At 37.8% G+C, this 16,874-nt stretch overlaps 1 protein-coding gene across 1 annotated transcript in view; it reads left to right on the top strand.

Moving 5' to 3' along the window:
• Positions 1-16,874, top strand: part of LOC110255897 (EF-hand calcium-binding domain-containing protein 13-like) — a 43,602-nt gene that overhangs the window by 10,168 nt on the left and 16,560 nt on the right. Inside the window, exons 5-9 of the mRNA XM_021066302.1 lie at positions 547-618; positions 3,655-3,798; positions 8,198-8,269; positions 9,375-9,518; positions 9,858-9,929. Coding sequence (XP_020921961.1) covers positions 547-618; positions 3,655-3,798; positions 8,198-8,269; positions 9,375-9,518; positions 9,858-9,929 — 504 coding nt within the window. The remainder of the gene's footprint in view (positions 1-546; positions 619-3,654; positions 3,799-8,197; positions 8,270-9,374; positions 9,519-9,857; positions 9,930-16,874) is intronic.

Genomic DNA, 16,874 nt, shown 5'->3' with positions numbered 1-16,874 from the left:
GGTAACATTTAAGCAATGGTGAAGAAAGTGTAGTTCATAAAGGACATTAAGAAAAAGAAACCAGAATGGTAGAAGGGAAACCAAGAGAGAGCTATAACAACAAAATAAAGAGAAAAAAGAGTTTGAAGGAGGAAAGTATTAAATAAGAGAAAAGATTTAAAGGTGTTCATTGATTTGGCAATAAATAGTCAACTGATGAACTTGATAAAAGCACTTTCGGGGAGGTGAAAGCCAGATATCAGCAGTTTGAGATGTGAATGAGGATATGATTAAACTTTCCAGAAATTAGGTTATGAAGGAAAGGAAAAAGCTGTAGCTGGAGGGGAATATAAGCTTAAGGGAAGGCTTTTTTGAAAACTAGTCTTATGGTCAGATTTTAATATGAATAAGATTTGAATAGGTGAAGAATGGATAGCATTCTGGACAAAAATTTACAGAGGTAGAAAATCATAAGTTGCTTTAAAGAAACCAATGTAACTCATTGTGGAAGTCCTTTATGTTTCTTGAATGTGTCTATTTATTTTTGTACTGTTTTTGTCTTTACAGAAAAGGGAGATGTTTCCCTGAAGACTGCACTTTTAGCATTGAAAAGCAATAAGCGTTTTCAAGATTTTAGGGGTGAGAATAATTAGGAAGTTTTATACACATTCTCTTTATTTTTAATTTTTTATTATTTTTGTATTATATACATATTTAGAATATAAGGAATGTTTATCATAATCATTGAAATGTGATGGACCGCTTATGTAAAAACATGATTAACATGCTACAAGAATGAATGCTATACATTTAGTATTTTAGGAATCCAGATGAAGGTGAACTTCCTATGTTCACTTAGGTCTCATTTTTAACATTACTTACAATTTCATAATTGATGCAAATAGTATGTCTTCTAACAAGGATGACAAAAATATGTGATGTTAAAAATGCCTTAGTTAATAAATTTAAGTTTTTTTGTTAGGTAATATATTCACACAGATCATAAATTGAAAAATATATAAAGAACCAGAGGAGATCAAATGGTGGAGTAGGAGGATGCTGAGTTCACCTCTTGCCAAAAACACATCAAAAATAATCTGCATGTGGAGCAAATCTCACTGAAAACAAACTGAAGATTGGAAGAAAGATTCTTAATAAAGACTGTAAAGAAGGATCCCTATGGAGTTGGCTAGGAAGGGAAGAGAAGTCATCAGGTCAGGACCTGTGTCCCTACCAGGAGACACAGAAGAAGAGGGGAATTAAAGGGTTCAGAGATATTCCCTGGGAAGTGAACAACTCAAACCACATATTGAGCACCTCAGCCCTGGGGTCTGACATTGAGAAGATGAGTCCCCTTAACTGGTTTGAAAACTGGTGGGACTAACATGAGGGCTGTAAGAAGCCTAGATTCCACTTGTGAAAAGCATACACATGCTTGCTCACTCCGAGGAACAGTCAGAGGAAGCATATTGAAACTGCATGGGACTCTGGTTGGTTTCCCATAACCACCCAGTGCAAACCCTAGCTCATGCCAAGTGCCCATTCTGGCCCCTCCACACCAGCGAGAAGGTTGTCATTGCTAAGGAGAGTGTGCAGTTGGGGAAGGAGCCAGCTGTGACCCAACACAACGTCTGAATGGAGTGAGGGCAACCATTACTAGTGTTCACAGAGGCAGCAGAGATGGAGGGGTTTGGAGCTGTGATTGTGTGTGAAGACCATGCCAGTGTGTGCTCTGCCCATGCTGAGTACCACTCTGGCCCCTTTAGTTGCAATACTGCTCCCCTCTGGGACAAAGATGCCATTGCTGGGAAGGAGAGAATGCATACTTAGAGGGAATGGTCCCAGCTCAAATCCAATCCTTAGGGCTTTTGCTCCAGCACCTTGGGAATCAACCCTGCCCAAACAGGGCAGTGACAGCCACTGAGCATAGGAGAAGCCCTAGCTCACACATGGCTCTGGCTCTAGCCCCTCCATCTCCAGCCCCACCTCCCACCAAGGTGATACCTGCTAGCACATTCTTTGGGAAGAAATAACCCCTGCCCACATTTTCCATATCTTCTCCAAAACCACATGTAGACTGCATAGGAATTCTCTCATACGAGGACACCCTTTCAACACTAGGATAGGTAACTGTTTCACCTAAATTCATAGAGAAAGTTCAGGAAAATGAAAGACAAAGGGATTTGTTCTAGTTAAAAAAGAATAAGAACTGCTCCCCACAAAAAAGAAAACAGCAGACAGCTTTAAAAAAAGAGTTTTCCATGTGCCCTGTAAGAGTGGAGTCCCTATTCCCTATAGCTCCCTGTCTGTCTTGTACACAAGCCGTATTGGCCCTTCAAATGAGGCATTCTGATTGCAGAAAAGAAGCAGATTCACAAATATAGAGAACAAATCAGTGGTTATCAGTGGGGAGAGCAAAAATGGGGGAAGGGCAATATGGGGTGGGAGACTAAGAGATAACAATTAGGTATAAAATAAGCTACAAGAATATATTGTACAACATGAGGAATATAACCAATATTTTATAATAACTATAAAGGGAGTATAACCTTTAAAAATTATGAATCACAATATTGTATACCTGTAACTTATATAATATTGTACAGCAACTGTACTTTAATACTAATTTCTAAAGAAAAAAAAAAATTCTGGGAGCTTGTCTTCCCAGTGTGGGACCCCTGGGCTGTGAAGCCCTATGTGGCTTGGCCTTCTGACTTCTTGGGGAGAGCCTCTGCAATTGTGATTGTCCTCTTGTTTGTGCGTCCCCTACCTGGGGGTGTGGGTCTTGACTATACTACAGCTTTACCTCTTACCCATGTTGTGGCTCCTCCTTTATATCTCTAGCAAATCTTTTCTGCTAGTCGTCAGGTTATTCTCATAGATAGTTGCTCTGTAAATAGTTGTAATTTTATTTGGGAGGAGGTAACCTCAGGGTCTTCCTACTCTGCCACCTTGGCCACATACACCCCTCAAAAAACCCAATTCTGGAATTCTCGTCGTGGCTCAGTGGTTAACGAACCCAACTGGCATCCATGAGAACATGGGTTTGATCCCTGGCCTTGCTCAATGGGTTAAGGATCCAATGTTGCCGTGAGCTGTGGTGTAGGTTACAGACGCGGCTCAGATCTCACGTTGCTGTGGCTCTGACATAGGCTGGCAGCTACAGCTCCAATTCGACTCCTAGCCTGGGAACCTCCATATGCTGCCAGTGCGGCCCTAAATGACAAAATAAATAAATAAATAAAATTTAAAAAATTGAAAACCCAATTCTATTAATAGATTAATTAGCTGTTACCATATATACCATATACATTCTCAGCCCTAAGTAAAAGATAGTATAGTTTTAATGGTAAAATGATAAAGAGGTGGTGGCAGGAATTGGGAAGCAGCAAAGAGAACACTGGACATGTAAGGCAGGGATGTGGGAAGCATAGGAAGCGGAAATGGACAAACAGAAGTAGACAGATACCAAAGCTTAATTCCTGCTATGAGCTTGCCTTATAATTGAATTTGTATTTTATATATTTGAAATGAGAGTTACTTACATCAAGAGAGCATTTAAAGTGAGAGCTATTTGTCTTTAGAAAAAAATGCTAGATATCTATACTAATTTTTGGAAATATGGTTTAAATATTTATAATTTGTATCTAAAATGAAAATATTTTCTCTCAATAGAAGTTAATAAACTGGCAAAGGCCTTAGACAAGGTCACCAATGAAAAAGTTGATGTCGATGATGTACAACCTGTACTGAATGGCCTGGGGATTTATTTTCCAGAGGAAGAACTACAAGAGGTGCTTTCATCAGTTTCTATTGATAGTAAGCATCTTCATTTATTACATATAAAACTTATGTCTATTTTCACTCATAAATCCACAGAGCTGAGTGGTGAGGAATCAGTACAAGTTTAACAACATTAAATTTTTTCTATGAGCTTGGGCAAGATTTTGAGATCTTCATATCAAATTATCCTAGAGAAGAATAATCTCTCTCGTGCACGCATGCTTTTTTTTTTTTTTTTTTTTTTTTTGCCTCCTGAGCTTTGAGTCATGGGTTCATACTGGTTAGGAGCTGTAAAGCTGTCTTGTGCCCTTGAATCAATGTCCTAAGCCTTAGTATGGTGATACATACTACCAGTGTGGTTTCCTCGCAACCCTCAAAGGGCTACACTGGTGTTTTTGGAATCCTGCCAAAGGAATGTTGAGCTGACATGCACAGCCTTCTGGTGCATGTCATGGTGTATGTGGTGTTCTTTTTCTTCTTAAGTTCCAAGTGTATGACTGATAGAAAGCAAAAGATTGCACACTTCCTTTATTAATATATCTTGCTCATAAATGTATGTAGTTTTCTTTAAATATTATGGCTCAGTTGGTTTATGGTACTCCTAGCAAACAAATTATTTTCTAAGGAAACATAGATAATTATAGTAGAACTTGTAATGCTGAAAAATTAAAGGAATATAGTATGAGAGAGAAAGTGCACCAAAACAGTGGTCCCAATTGGTTAAGGTTTGTGTAAAATCTGTTGTGGTCTCTGCACACGGGTGGAAAAAGAATTTTCCTGATTTAAACTAAGGTGTAGAAAAGACAAGTTTATTGAGACTGCAGAGAAGGGACGGGATTAAGATGGTGGAATAGAAGGACTGGAGCTCAACTTCTCTCCTAAAAACAACAAAATTCACAACTAAAGACTGAGCAATCTCCACCCAAATGGACCGGAAACCCATACCCTCCTCCAGAAGAAAAAGAGGAGGCCACATCCACAGGTAGGAGGGGTGATTTCGTGATATAAACAACCCCATACTTCCCGGGTGGGAAGCTCCACAGACTGAAAACTAACTGGTTCACAGAGACTCACCTTCAGGAGTGAGAGTTCTGAGCCCCACATCAAACCCTCACATGCTGGGATCTGTCACTGGGAGAAAGAGCCCCTGGAGCATCTGGCATTGAAAGCCAGCGGGGCTTGTGCGCAGGAGCTCCACAGGACTGGGGGAAATGGAGACCCCATTCTTAAAAGGCGCACACAGACTTTCACGTGCACTAGGTCCCAGGGCAGAGTGAGGTCTCCATAGGAATCTGGGTCAAACCTGACTGCAGTTCTTGGAGGACATCATGGGAAAACAGGGGTGAATGTGGCTTGTTGTGAGGGAAAGACATTGAAGGCAAAGCTCTCGGGAATATTCAGCAGTTGCCTTTCTCTGGAGGTGGCCATTTTGGGAAAATCTGGCCCTACCCTCAGTCAGTGGTGAGAAGCCCCAGGGCAAACAACAATCCAGGTGGGATCCCAGCCCCGCCCCTCAGTAAACAGGCTACCTAAAGAGCCTCAGGCACACAGCAGCCCCTAATCCCATCCAGAGATTAAGCCCCACCCACCAGAGGGATTAGAATAGGCTCCACCTACCAGTGGGCAGGCATCAGCCCCTCCCATCAGGAAGCCTACAGCAAGCCCCCCATACCGACTTCAGCCACAAGGGGGGCAGACACCAGAAGTAAGCGAAGCTACAGCTCTATTATCTATAAAAAGTTCACCACACCAAAAACCTATAAAAATGAAAAGACAGAGGACTGTAACTCAGATGAGGGAGAAAGGAAAAACCCCAGAAAATCAGCTAAGCAATGAGGAGATTCTCAGCCTCCAGGAAAAAGACTTTAGACTGTCGATGCTGAAGATGATGCAAGACATTGGAAATAAACTGGAGGCAAAGATGGATAACTTACAGGAAACACTAACCAAAGAGATACAAGATATAAAACTTAAACAAGAAGAGATGCAAAATACAATAACTGAAATAAAAAACTCACTAGAAGCAGCTAACAGCAGAGCACAGGAGGCAGAAGAACAAATAAGCGAGGTGGAGGACAGATTAGAAAAAATTATGGATGCAGAATAGAAAAGAGAAAAAAGATTGAAAAAAAATGAAGAGAGTCTCAGGGAACTCTGGGACAATGTTAAACGCACCAACATCCTTATTATAGGGGTGCCAGAAGGAGAAGAAAGAAGGGGACAGAAAAAATATTCCAAGAGATAATGGCCAAAAATTTCCCTAACATGGTAAAGGAACCACTCACTCAAATCCAGGAGGTACGAGTACCATATAAAATAAACCCAAGGAGGAACACACCAAGACACATATTAATCAAACTGACCAAAATTAAAGACAAAGAGAAAATATTGAAAGCAGCTAGGGAAAAGAAACAAGTAACATACAAGGGAATCCCAATAAGGTTATCGGCAGATTTTTCAGCAGAAACTCTGCAGGCCAGAGGGAGTGGCGTGATATACTTAACGTGATGAAAGGAAAAAACCTCCAACCAAGAATACTCTACCGAGCAAGGCTCTCATTTAGATTTGAAGGAGAAATCAAAACCTTCACAGATAAGCAAAAGCTGAGAGAATTCAGCAATACTAAACCAGCCTTACAACAAATACTAAAGGAACTTCTCTAGGCAGGAAAGAAAAGATCAGCAACAGGAAACAAAAATTCCACAAATGACAAGGCTCACCAGTAAAGGTATATATACAGTAAAGATACGAAATCATCCATGCACAATTATACCATCAAAATCAGAAATCATGAGAAGAGGTGGGTACAAATGCGGGACACCGGAGATGAACTTGCAATTAAGAGAACAACAACTTAAAACAATCTCATATACATATAGACTCTTACATCAAAACTTCAGAATAACTGCAAACCAAAAATCTACAGTTGATACACAAACAAGGAATCTCTGGAGAAGAAATATATCTCATAGTAAATAAGTGCATAATCCACCATGAAGGGGGTCATTTGACATCATTCTTGGAATGCTGAAGTCTTCTTAGATCTGATTCTGATTTCCTCTTCATCAAAGAATTTATGATAATTATAATTAAATAATGCCACTGTACAATTAAATAATAGTTCTACAATTGCGTTATTAATAACCATTTCTCTCCATGGTACAATGTAAAGTCTATAACGTCTTGTTTATCACATCACCTAAAATGGTGTGATGCCTTTATTGAAGAATCAATGAGATGGAACAAATTGTGAGGACATATTTACATAGTTACACTGTTTTTTAACCAACTTATGCATTTTATATTTTACTTATTTTCAGAGGGTGTATTATTTTTGTTATGCTTACCAGTTAAGTTATTCTTTTTACTATGCTGTATAAAATATTTAATGGTATATAAGGCTTTCTTCTTTATAAATTTTAGTTGCATAATATAACAACTTAATATAATGCTAATTTTTAAAGAAAAATTGAAATGTAATAGATAAAACTAAGTAGTAAAGATGAAAGCCATAAAATTGGGATAAAGTATAGAATAAATTTCCTATTTGTCTCAGCATATTTTCCATTCCACTTCTCCAGTGGAAGTCACTTAATCTGTTTCTTAAGATCCATGTTATAATAATCTGTGTGAATGTAATTGTGTAAGCGTATGTATTTTATTCTGTAAAAAAATAAAAAAAAAATAAACTACATAGATTGCAAAAAAAAAAAAAGAAAAGAAAAGAAAAGTTTATTGAGGCAAGAGACACTTAACACAATGGGCCAACTTCCTGATAATCAGGAAGAGCTGACTCTGGCGCATGGTCGCGTCTGTTGTTATGGCCCAAAGACAAAGGAGTGTGAGGGGTGGTCTTGCCATACACTTGTTGCCCTGAAGATTGGTTGGGGAAGAATGGGGTCTTCTGATACACTTACTGGTTGGTTGGGGAAGGATGGGGTCTTTGGATATACTTGCTGATTGATTGGAGGCATATGTTGCCTGTATAGGGGCAGGGTGAGGAGTGGGCCACATACCTTTCCTAGTAGGGGGCAGGAAGGAATAGGTCGAGTTGCTGGGGTGGGAAGGTCCTTAGGAACATGGTAACAATTACAGTGAGACAGGTGGGATGATAAGGGTCTGGCAATTCTTATCTTCACTGGAGGCTTTTTGAGTTTTATTTCCTTGGAGAAGCCTTGAAGTCCCACAAAATCTATGAAATACTCATTGGCTCTACAGAAAAAAAAAAACAAAAAAACAAAAAAAAAACCAAAGATCACAAGAGTCATCATAATCATGTCCCTTTTCATAGTTATTTTGGGATGTGTTTGGCATAATCAGAGTCAGAAAAACATAGGACTAACTTTGGTTTTGAAGGTTAGTAGGCATGTACATCTTACCACATTATTTTGTATCTCTGGTGCAAGACATTCATTCCTTTATGTTTCATTTTCAGACAAGGGAAAATTGGACTTAAAAGACTGCCTGACTAGGTTGCAGCAAATGCCATATTTTACAAAAGTTTCAAGTGAGTGAGAATTTTTTAACAATAATTTTGAGTGGAATTGTTTAGTTTTGATTATGTATATTTGTGCAGTTTTCTAATGCTGTAAAACATCTCACATATATAACAAATGTACTTTGAGTGAAGATTCAATAGGAAGTTCTATCCTAACCTTTTCTTGAATTACAATTTGTGGAGATTCTTTCCAAAATTGAAACTGAACTAAATTAAAAGACCTAATTTAAGTAGCTATGAAATAAAATTGTTTTCCAGAGCCTAAGTGTTTAGGATGTGGCCAAAATAGTATGTTTTTTCAACTGATGAAGATTTTTGTCCATAATCCTTATTTTTCTAAGTGGGACCTTATAAAACTCTCTTAGATATATGGTTTATAAACAGTTCTGTTACAGGGTTAATACTTGTGATATGATAGTGTTTATCATAATATAACATTTAAAATTTTTTCCTACTTGAATGAATAATTTGTACATGATACTTTAAAAAACAAATATTAAATTTTTGGTAGTGATGTATCAGTGCGAATCTTTCCATTATTGGGGGGAAATTTTGTATGTGTTGATACATACAGGTATCCACTGAATAAAAAAAATTGAGACTATTCGTGTAAATGTTTGGCAGAAGAATTACTTTTATGATTAGTTAGCATAGCTTTAATGGAATTCCCAGCTTCAGATATAATGGATAAGTATAAGCATATGTTCTGAGATTTCTTTTTATGTAATCATTCTTAAATCTCAGATTTAAATATCTGCAAGTGTCTTGGTTAGCATGCTGGCTAAATATTCTGCCTAAGAAGTCAAATATCCTGTACTTCAAACCTGGCTTCACTTTTAGTAACTATGTGTGCTTAGATAGAATAACTTCTCTAAAGCTGGGTTTCCTTATCTGTTCAGTAAGGAAAATATTGGTACAACCCACAGAATTTTGTGGAATTAAATGAGATGACATATGTAAAGCCCTGAGCATACTGCCTAGCAAGCTCAGACTGATAAGTGTCAATAAGTACCAGTAGTAGGAGTAATAGAGTAGAAATTGTTATACCTTATACTGACTATTGATAATTGAGTGTTTTTAAGAACTTCAAGCATTGCATATATTTTCAATATAGAAATAGAAGGTCCCTTGAAAGCTCTGGCCTCCATAAGGAAAAATGTGGCCAATCCTGATGACCTAGACTCCATGATGAAAAATATAGGTGTTCCATTACCTCAAGATGTGATCCAAAGTGCACTGAAGAATGTGGCTATCACAGGTGAGTATTTAATATGTTTCTAGGACTTTTTAGCTTAGCTAATATGCAGCTATTTGAGGGTTTTTTTTTAAGAATTGTTAAAGGGTTTATCTGCTTTATAAATTATCCAAGGCTTTTTTTTCTACCTGCTACCCAGTTAGGTTCAAGTTATTTTCAACAGCATCCTACAAAGGAGAGATCTATAGAGGATGAGTGTGTGTCTGAATATATCTTTCTGATTGAATATAGATATGCATTTAACTATGTTTCAAGGCCAAATCCATAAATTATTTTTCAACATAGCAATTATCTCTGATAATTTGCCTTTCCCATGTCCCCTGACATATATTTTTCTTTCAGAGGATGGGACAGTGAATTTAGAGGAGTTTATGGGCAATTTGATCAATTCAAGATTTTCATCTCCACCTGAAAGTGAGTAAGAATTTTCAGTTGAATGGAGATAGATAATGTGTATGTTGTGGATCTCTTGGGAAAACCCCAGATAGGCTTTTGAGATGGTCTTAAATTGCTTTAACACTGAGATAATTTTCTAATGTCTTTGTTCCATACATGTCAAATGTGAGGCACAGCTGAAAAACATTATGAGCTTTAAAGAGCAGTAGTTAACCTCTTCTGCCTAGTCTGAGCAAGTCTTGACTACAATTGTCTTTCACTAAGGCCTTTATGAAGACAGAAATAATATTAGTTAAAAATTACTGAACAAGGACTTGGAATTAAGCCACTTGCAAATTAATTTTACTAAAGTGTAATTGCATGAGATCTATTAACATATGATAAATTGTGGGTTTCTGATATTAATTTATAACTTCACTAATAAACTGATGAAAACTTATTGTTACTATTAGAAGTTTTGCTCAAGTTTGGATTTCTCTTCTTTTCTTATTTGAACTTCGTTTTCTTTGGTTATTTGTTTGTATGGGTCCCCCTTTTTTTCAGTCTCTCCTTATACATTAATTCAAAGTATAGTTTTAGTATGATATTTGTCAATTATAATGTTAAGACTCCTTTTCTTCTTTAGATTTGCATAGTGTATCTGTAATCTCAGGCCTCTGTGTTCTCTGATGAGCTGTCCTTTTTTGCCCCTATGGTACTGAAAAGGAAAGGATGTTTTATATTTTGTATATTTATGTAGGAAGAATAATTCTGACTTTAAGCCAAAACTATATCCACTTCCAGACCACACTTCATATTGTACATTTAAAAATGTCCTCTATGGTTGCAGAAGCTCAAGGTTTACTTCTTTGATCATTTCTACCTGCTTTTGGATAGGAACACATATATGGCTTTGACAAACTAAAAATATTTATGAAGAGATATTTTGTAGAAGTGCCTTCTTCAGGGCATATTCTTAATAATATACCTCATCCATTGCTGAGAACTGGCGTTAAAAATAACCAAAGCAAATAAAATAAAAATGTAATACCTTTGTATGGTGACAAGTGGTAAGTAGATTTATCACGGTGATCATTATATGTTTTGTTTTTTTTGTCTTTTTGCTATTTCTTGGGCCGCTCCCGCGGCATATGGAGTTTCCCAGGCTAGGGGTCCTATCGGAGCTGTAGCTGCCAGCCTATGCCAGAGCCACAGCAACGCGGGATCCGAGCTGCGTCTGCAACCTACACCACAGCTCACGGCAACGCCGGATCGTTAACCCACTGAGCAAGGGCAGGGATCGAACCTGCAACCTCATGGTTCCTAGTCGGATTCGTTAACCACTGCGCCACGACGGGAACTCCACGGTGATCATTATAGTATATAGAAATATCAAGGAGTTCCCGTCGTGGCGCAGTGGTTAACGAATCCGACTAGGAACCATGAGGTTGCCGGTTCGGTCCCTGGCCTTGCTCAGTGGGTTAACGATCCGGCGTTGCCCTGAGCTGTGGTGTAGATCACAGACGCGGCTCGGATCCCGCGTTGCTGTGGCTCTGGCGTAGGCCGGTGGCTACAGCTCCGATTCGACCCCTACCCTGGGAACCTCCATATGCCGCGGGAACGGCCCAAAGAAATAGCAAAAAGACAAAAAGAAAAAAGAAAAAAAAAAAGAAATATCAAATCACTATCTTGTGTATCAGAACCTAACATAATGTTGCAGGTCATTTATACTTCAAAAACAAACAAACAAACTCATAGAAAAAGAGATCAGATTTGTGGTCACTGGAGGCAGGGGGTGGGCAGGAGGGAAAATTGAAGGAAATTTGTCAAAATTTACACATTTCCAGTTATAAGATAAACTTATAGGTAATGTACAACATGATTAATATAATTAATGCTATTATATGCTGTATGTGAAAGCTGTTAAGAGAGTAAGTCCTAAGAGTTCTCATCACAAGGAAAAAAATTTTCTTTCATTTCATTTATATGAGGTGATAGATGTTCCTTAAACTTATGGTAATCATTTCTATGATGTATGTAAGTCAAATCATTATGCTGTATACCTTAAACTTATACAGAGCTGTATCTCAATTATATCTTGGTAAAACTGGAAGGAAAAAATATCAAAAGTGTCACTATATCTCCTGGAGAGATTGTCTGTTACACTATTTGGTGATGAATGTGAAAAATGTCTCTTGAAATTTAGTATCAGAAAAAAACTTTCTCTTTCCCAAAGACCAGTGTGCTGCTTTGTGTGGTGATAATCAGAGTTCCCCTTTATGCCTTAACTACCAGAAAATTCAGACCTAGATTTAATATTTCATGACAGTAACGATATTGGCTTTGCTTATTATTTACTGTCTTCCTCTCATGTATTTTTGAATTTTAATTTCTATTTTAAATACACTTATTTTTCATTAAATAATTCCTCAAATTATTTTGAGAAGCAGTCAGGTGTAAATTATAAAGCAGCATATCAAAAATTACTATTTATGAATGCTGACCCATGGGATATTAATTGGCATGGCTTAAGAGAGAGATCTGTGGTTAAATTTGGAAAGCATTGAAGTAGAAAACAAACTTAAACAAATCTCTCTGCTGCTAGATATTATAGACTACATATGTTTAGGAGTTTGATATATTCAATTTATAGCAGACCCTGAATCTGCTAGATCCACAGAATTCTTCTATTTTTGTTTTATTTTGATAATTTAAAAAATGATAAATTATGAAATATTTCAAACACACAGAAAAGTGTAGAAAATAATAGATTTTTAAAAATATAATAGTTTCCTATATTTGCTTTGGACCTTTAATTTTTTGGTTTTTGAAGAAATTAATACTAAGTTATGGTCAAAGCTCCCATCACCATTCTCAATCCTGCTGTCTTTACTAACATACTCATTTTCAAGGATAACGTCAAGTTGAGGTAACACACGTGTTAATTTCTCCCGTGTTCTTTAGAAGACAATTTGGAAATGCTGTTTTGAAGAATAAAGTGGAAAAATTGTTTGGCGAATATGATAAAATAGAATCTATATATTTAACCATTGTATTCTGTGACTAAATTTTCTTATTAGTCCTAGTATTTTGGTAGGTTCTTTAGGATTTTTCTGTGTAAACAATTATGTAGTCTGCAAATAGACGCAGTTTTACTTCTTCTTTCCCATTCTCTATGCCTTTTATTTCTTTTTCTTGTTCTTGCCTTATTTTAGCTCTTCCATATAATATTGAACGAATGTTGAGAATGGGCATCTTCCCTTATTTTGACCTTAGAGGTAAAACATTCAGTCTTTCATCATTAAGTATATTAGCTGTAGGGTTTTTTAAGGCCCTGTTTGAGGACATTCCCTTACTCATTCTAATTTACTGACAGCTAATATCATAAATGATTGTTAATTTTGTAAAATTCCTTTTCTGTCTTCCAAGATGATAATGTTGTTTTGTCTTTTAGTCTGTTAACATGGTGAATTACAACTGATTATTAAATGTTTGTAAATTGTATTTTTAAAAATACAAGTTTTTTTACAATGTTAAAAGAGCAGAATTTTCAACCTTATAAATAGAAGAACGCATTATGCATAGTGATATGGTACATTATTATTTTTTAAAGAAACAATGACAGATCCTCCAACTTGCAAGTAGAACTAAAAAAAAATAATCACTAATGTGGAAAATTGTGGAAAAACTCAACCTTTAGCAATTTGTATACTATTTTTATATGTTACTATTTTATTTGTTACTATTTTTATATGTTACCAAAATGTGAAAATTTATTATCTTGCCTTCCCTTTTTTGGTGATGTGATTATACATGAGACAGGCACAAAGTTAACCAAGGAAGGTTGTGGGGGAAGTGATAGGAACCACAGCTACGGCCAGGCAGTATTCCACAGGCAAAGGAGCTCAAAAGAGGAAGGGCCTCATTGACTCTGACAGGGAACTGGATGGGGAGGAAATATGACCAAATGACTCAGTCAGTGAAAACAGAATTGTACAGGGGAGATGGCTGCTCATTTCCCAGATCCTCTAGAATCCTCAGAGGAGGTAAGTAGTGTTGACAAATAAAAACATACAGTGTAAGAACTGTGAGTTTAAGTTTGATTTCAGGAACCTACTGAGGACTGTAGCCCAGAATACAGCCTCTTGCAGCTCTGAGGGAACTGCTCTGAGGAGGTAAGGGAGGAAATAGTATATGCATAATTTTTGACTAGGGAAAACCTGCAGGCAACCATACGTCTTGTTGATAGATTACTACTAATTGCAAAGAGCAGATATCTCTAGTTAATTATTTTAGCGCTTTTCTATGTATGGGAAAATATAAGAATCTGGATTCATTAACATTCTTCCAGAGATATACATCCAATTATCTAGGAGGCCTGCTTGTCGGAAGCACAGAGCATCCTGTAATTGTTTCAATTTCCTCTGTCTGAAGCAGTCATTCAGTAACTGCCGCAAGTTACAACTTAATCCTTGTAGAACTGGTTGGCACACAACCTCTTTGTTTACAGTAGTTCTAACCCTACCCTCATAGACTAGGATAGGTGGTAAAGACTGAAAGGACTGATGTGTAAGGGTGTATGTATGGCATGGGGGAGCAGATAAGAGGGTGCAGATAAGAGGGTGCAGAGGGGCAAAATGAAAACCTGAGCAGCCAGAGCCAGGTTACTGCAGTTAAGGAGTCAAAACAAGGATGACAGATGCAGAGGAAACCCAAATAGTTCTCCAAGATCTGGGTGACAAGGGCAATTCTCTCTGAGAGCTCAGTGAGAACAGCTGGCATTTATAGTGAAGTGCTCTGACATAGATGCTCCAGCACAGAAAACCAAGTGGTGACCCAGTCAGGAGGGCCAGACCTGAGCCAAGGGGGGAGGGATGATCATCTAATGTTAAGTCCAGTAATTCAATAGTGCAGTGCATGTACCGAGGCCAGGCCAGCAGGATCTTATCCTAAACTTCTGCTTGATGACTGGAGGAAGCACTCAGGTGTGTGGCAAGAAAACATGGAAAACAAAACCAAAATGAAACAAAATCAAAACAAGAAGAAAAAAAAAAACCAAATTAGCATATAAATTCCTTAAATTTGCCAAAATGTAGTTCCTGACCATATAAAGCCTACAATCTAGCGAGGGTTAGTTATGTACATTTTGCAGGATACAAATTTCTCAAGTCAAAAACTCAAGTATACAAAAAGTTGACTACTTTTATTTTTCTCTTTCTCTTTCTTTCTCTCCCTGCCTCTTTCTCTCTTTCTTTCTTTCTCTCTTTCTCTCTCTCTTTCTCTCTCTCTCTCTTTCTCTCTCTCTCTCTTTCTCTCTTTCTCTCTTTCTTTCTCTCTCTCTTTCTTTCTCTCTTTCTTTCTCTCTTTCTTTCTCTCTTTCTTTCTCTCTTTCTCTCTTTCTCTCTTTCTCTCTCTCTCTCTTTCTCTCTTTCTCTCTTTCTTTCTTTCTCTCTTTCTTTCTTTCTTTCTTTCTTTCTCTCTTTCTTTCCCTCTTTCTTTCTTTCTTTCCCTCTTTCTCTCTTTCTTTCTTTCTTTCTTTCTTTCTTTCTTTCTTTCTTTCTTTCCTTCTTCTCTTTCTTCTTTTTAGGGCCGCACCTGCAGCATATGGAAGTTCCCTGACTATGGGTCAAATTGGAGCTGCAGCTGCTGGCCACCACAACGCCAGATCCCAGCCATGTCTGTGACCTACACTGCCGCTCATGGCAGCACCAGATCCTTAACCTACTGAGTGAGGCCAGGGAAAAAACCTGCATCCTTTTGGATACTAGTTGTTTCATAACCCACTGAGCCACAACAGGAACTCCTTATTTTTCTATTTCTTAACTTAGAGAAATTCGAGACATTACAAGTTTTGTACACATGAGTTTGTGTTCTGAGTGATAGAAAACATAATCTTAACTGCTGGGTTAAATTATGTTCATATCGACATTTTTGTAAGTTAAATAAAGACGTTCTCATTTTTCCTTTCTCCAGAGGTTTGTGTCTATGTTCTGGAAGGTTTATGTGAATGTATGTAGGAAAAGGAAGGAGCCTACTTTTCGGGTGTCTTTATGATAATATGTCTGCTCTGATCCTTTTTTTTTTTTTTTTTTTTTTTTTTGGTCTTTTTTTGCCTTTTCTAGGGCCGCTCCTGTGGCATATGGAGGTTCCCAGGCTAGGAGTCTAATCAGAGCTGTAGCCACCAGCCTACACCAGAGCCACAGCAACGCAAGATCCTTAACCCACTGAGCAAGGCCAGGGATCTAACCCACAACCTTATGGTTCCTAGTCAGATTCATTAATCCCTGAGCCATGACGGGAACTCCTGCTCTGATTCTTCTTTATCGCTGATTCTCTTCACGCTAGTGTTCATGAATTACCTGCACATTCATCTATCATTTTATCTTGTAATCTGTACTGGCTTGTTGCTGTGCACCTCAGCTTGTCAGGCTGCTTTGGAGAATTTACCTCTTCTCTCACCAACCTCTGTTCCTTTCACTGTGTCACAGGAAATGTTTTGCTCTTCTTTCATATTATGCTGGGCATGTGGAAAATTTGGTGGCTGTCTCAGACTCTTCCCCTTTGACATCAATATTCTCATTTCTGGAGTTTCCTTTGTGCTCAGGGGTAACAAACTCGACTAGTACTCAGGAGGACATGGGTCGATCCCTGGCCTTGCTCAGTGGGTTAGGGATCCAGCATTGCCGTTAGCTATAGTGTAGGTCACAGACATGGCTCAGATCCCGTGTGGCTGTGGCTGTGGCTGTGACCAGCAGTTACAGCTCTGATTCGACCCCTAGCCTGGGAACTTCCATATGGCACGTATGTGGGCCTAAAAAGACAAAAATTAAAAAAAAAAAATCCCATTTCTTCTCTACTCTTTCCCCTTGCTATGTTTTCTCATGAAAGTCTGTGTATCTTGCTGCCTTCCAGGGATCAAATGAATGGACACAGACTTTCTTGGTTGGTTTGCACAATTGCAAAGGATGGTTCACCAAAAGGTAC

Source organism: Sus scrofa, chromosome 12, assembly GCF_000003025.6.
Source record: "Sus scrofa isolate TJ Tabasco breed Duroc chromosome 12, Sscrofa11.1, whole genome shotgun sequence".
NCBI classification, from domain to species: domain Eukaryota; kingdom Metazoa; phylum Chordata; class Mammalia; order Artiodactyla; family Suidae; genus Sus; species Sus scrofa.
This window is presented reverse-complemented; position numbering and strand designations above follow the sequence as displayed.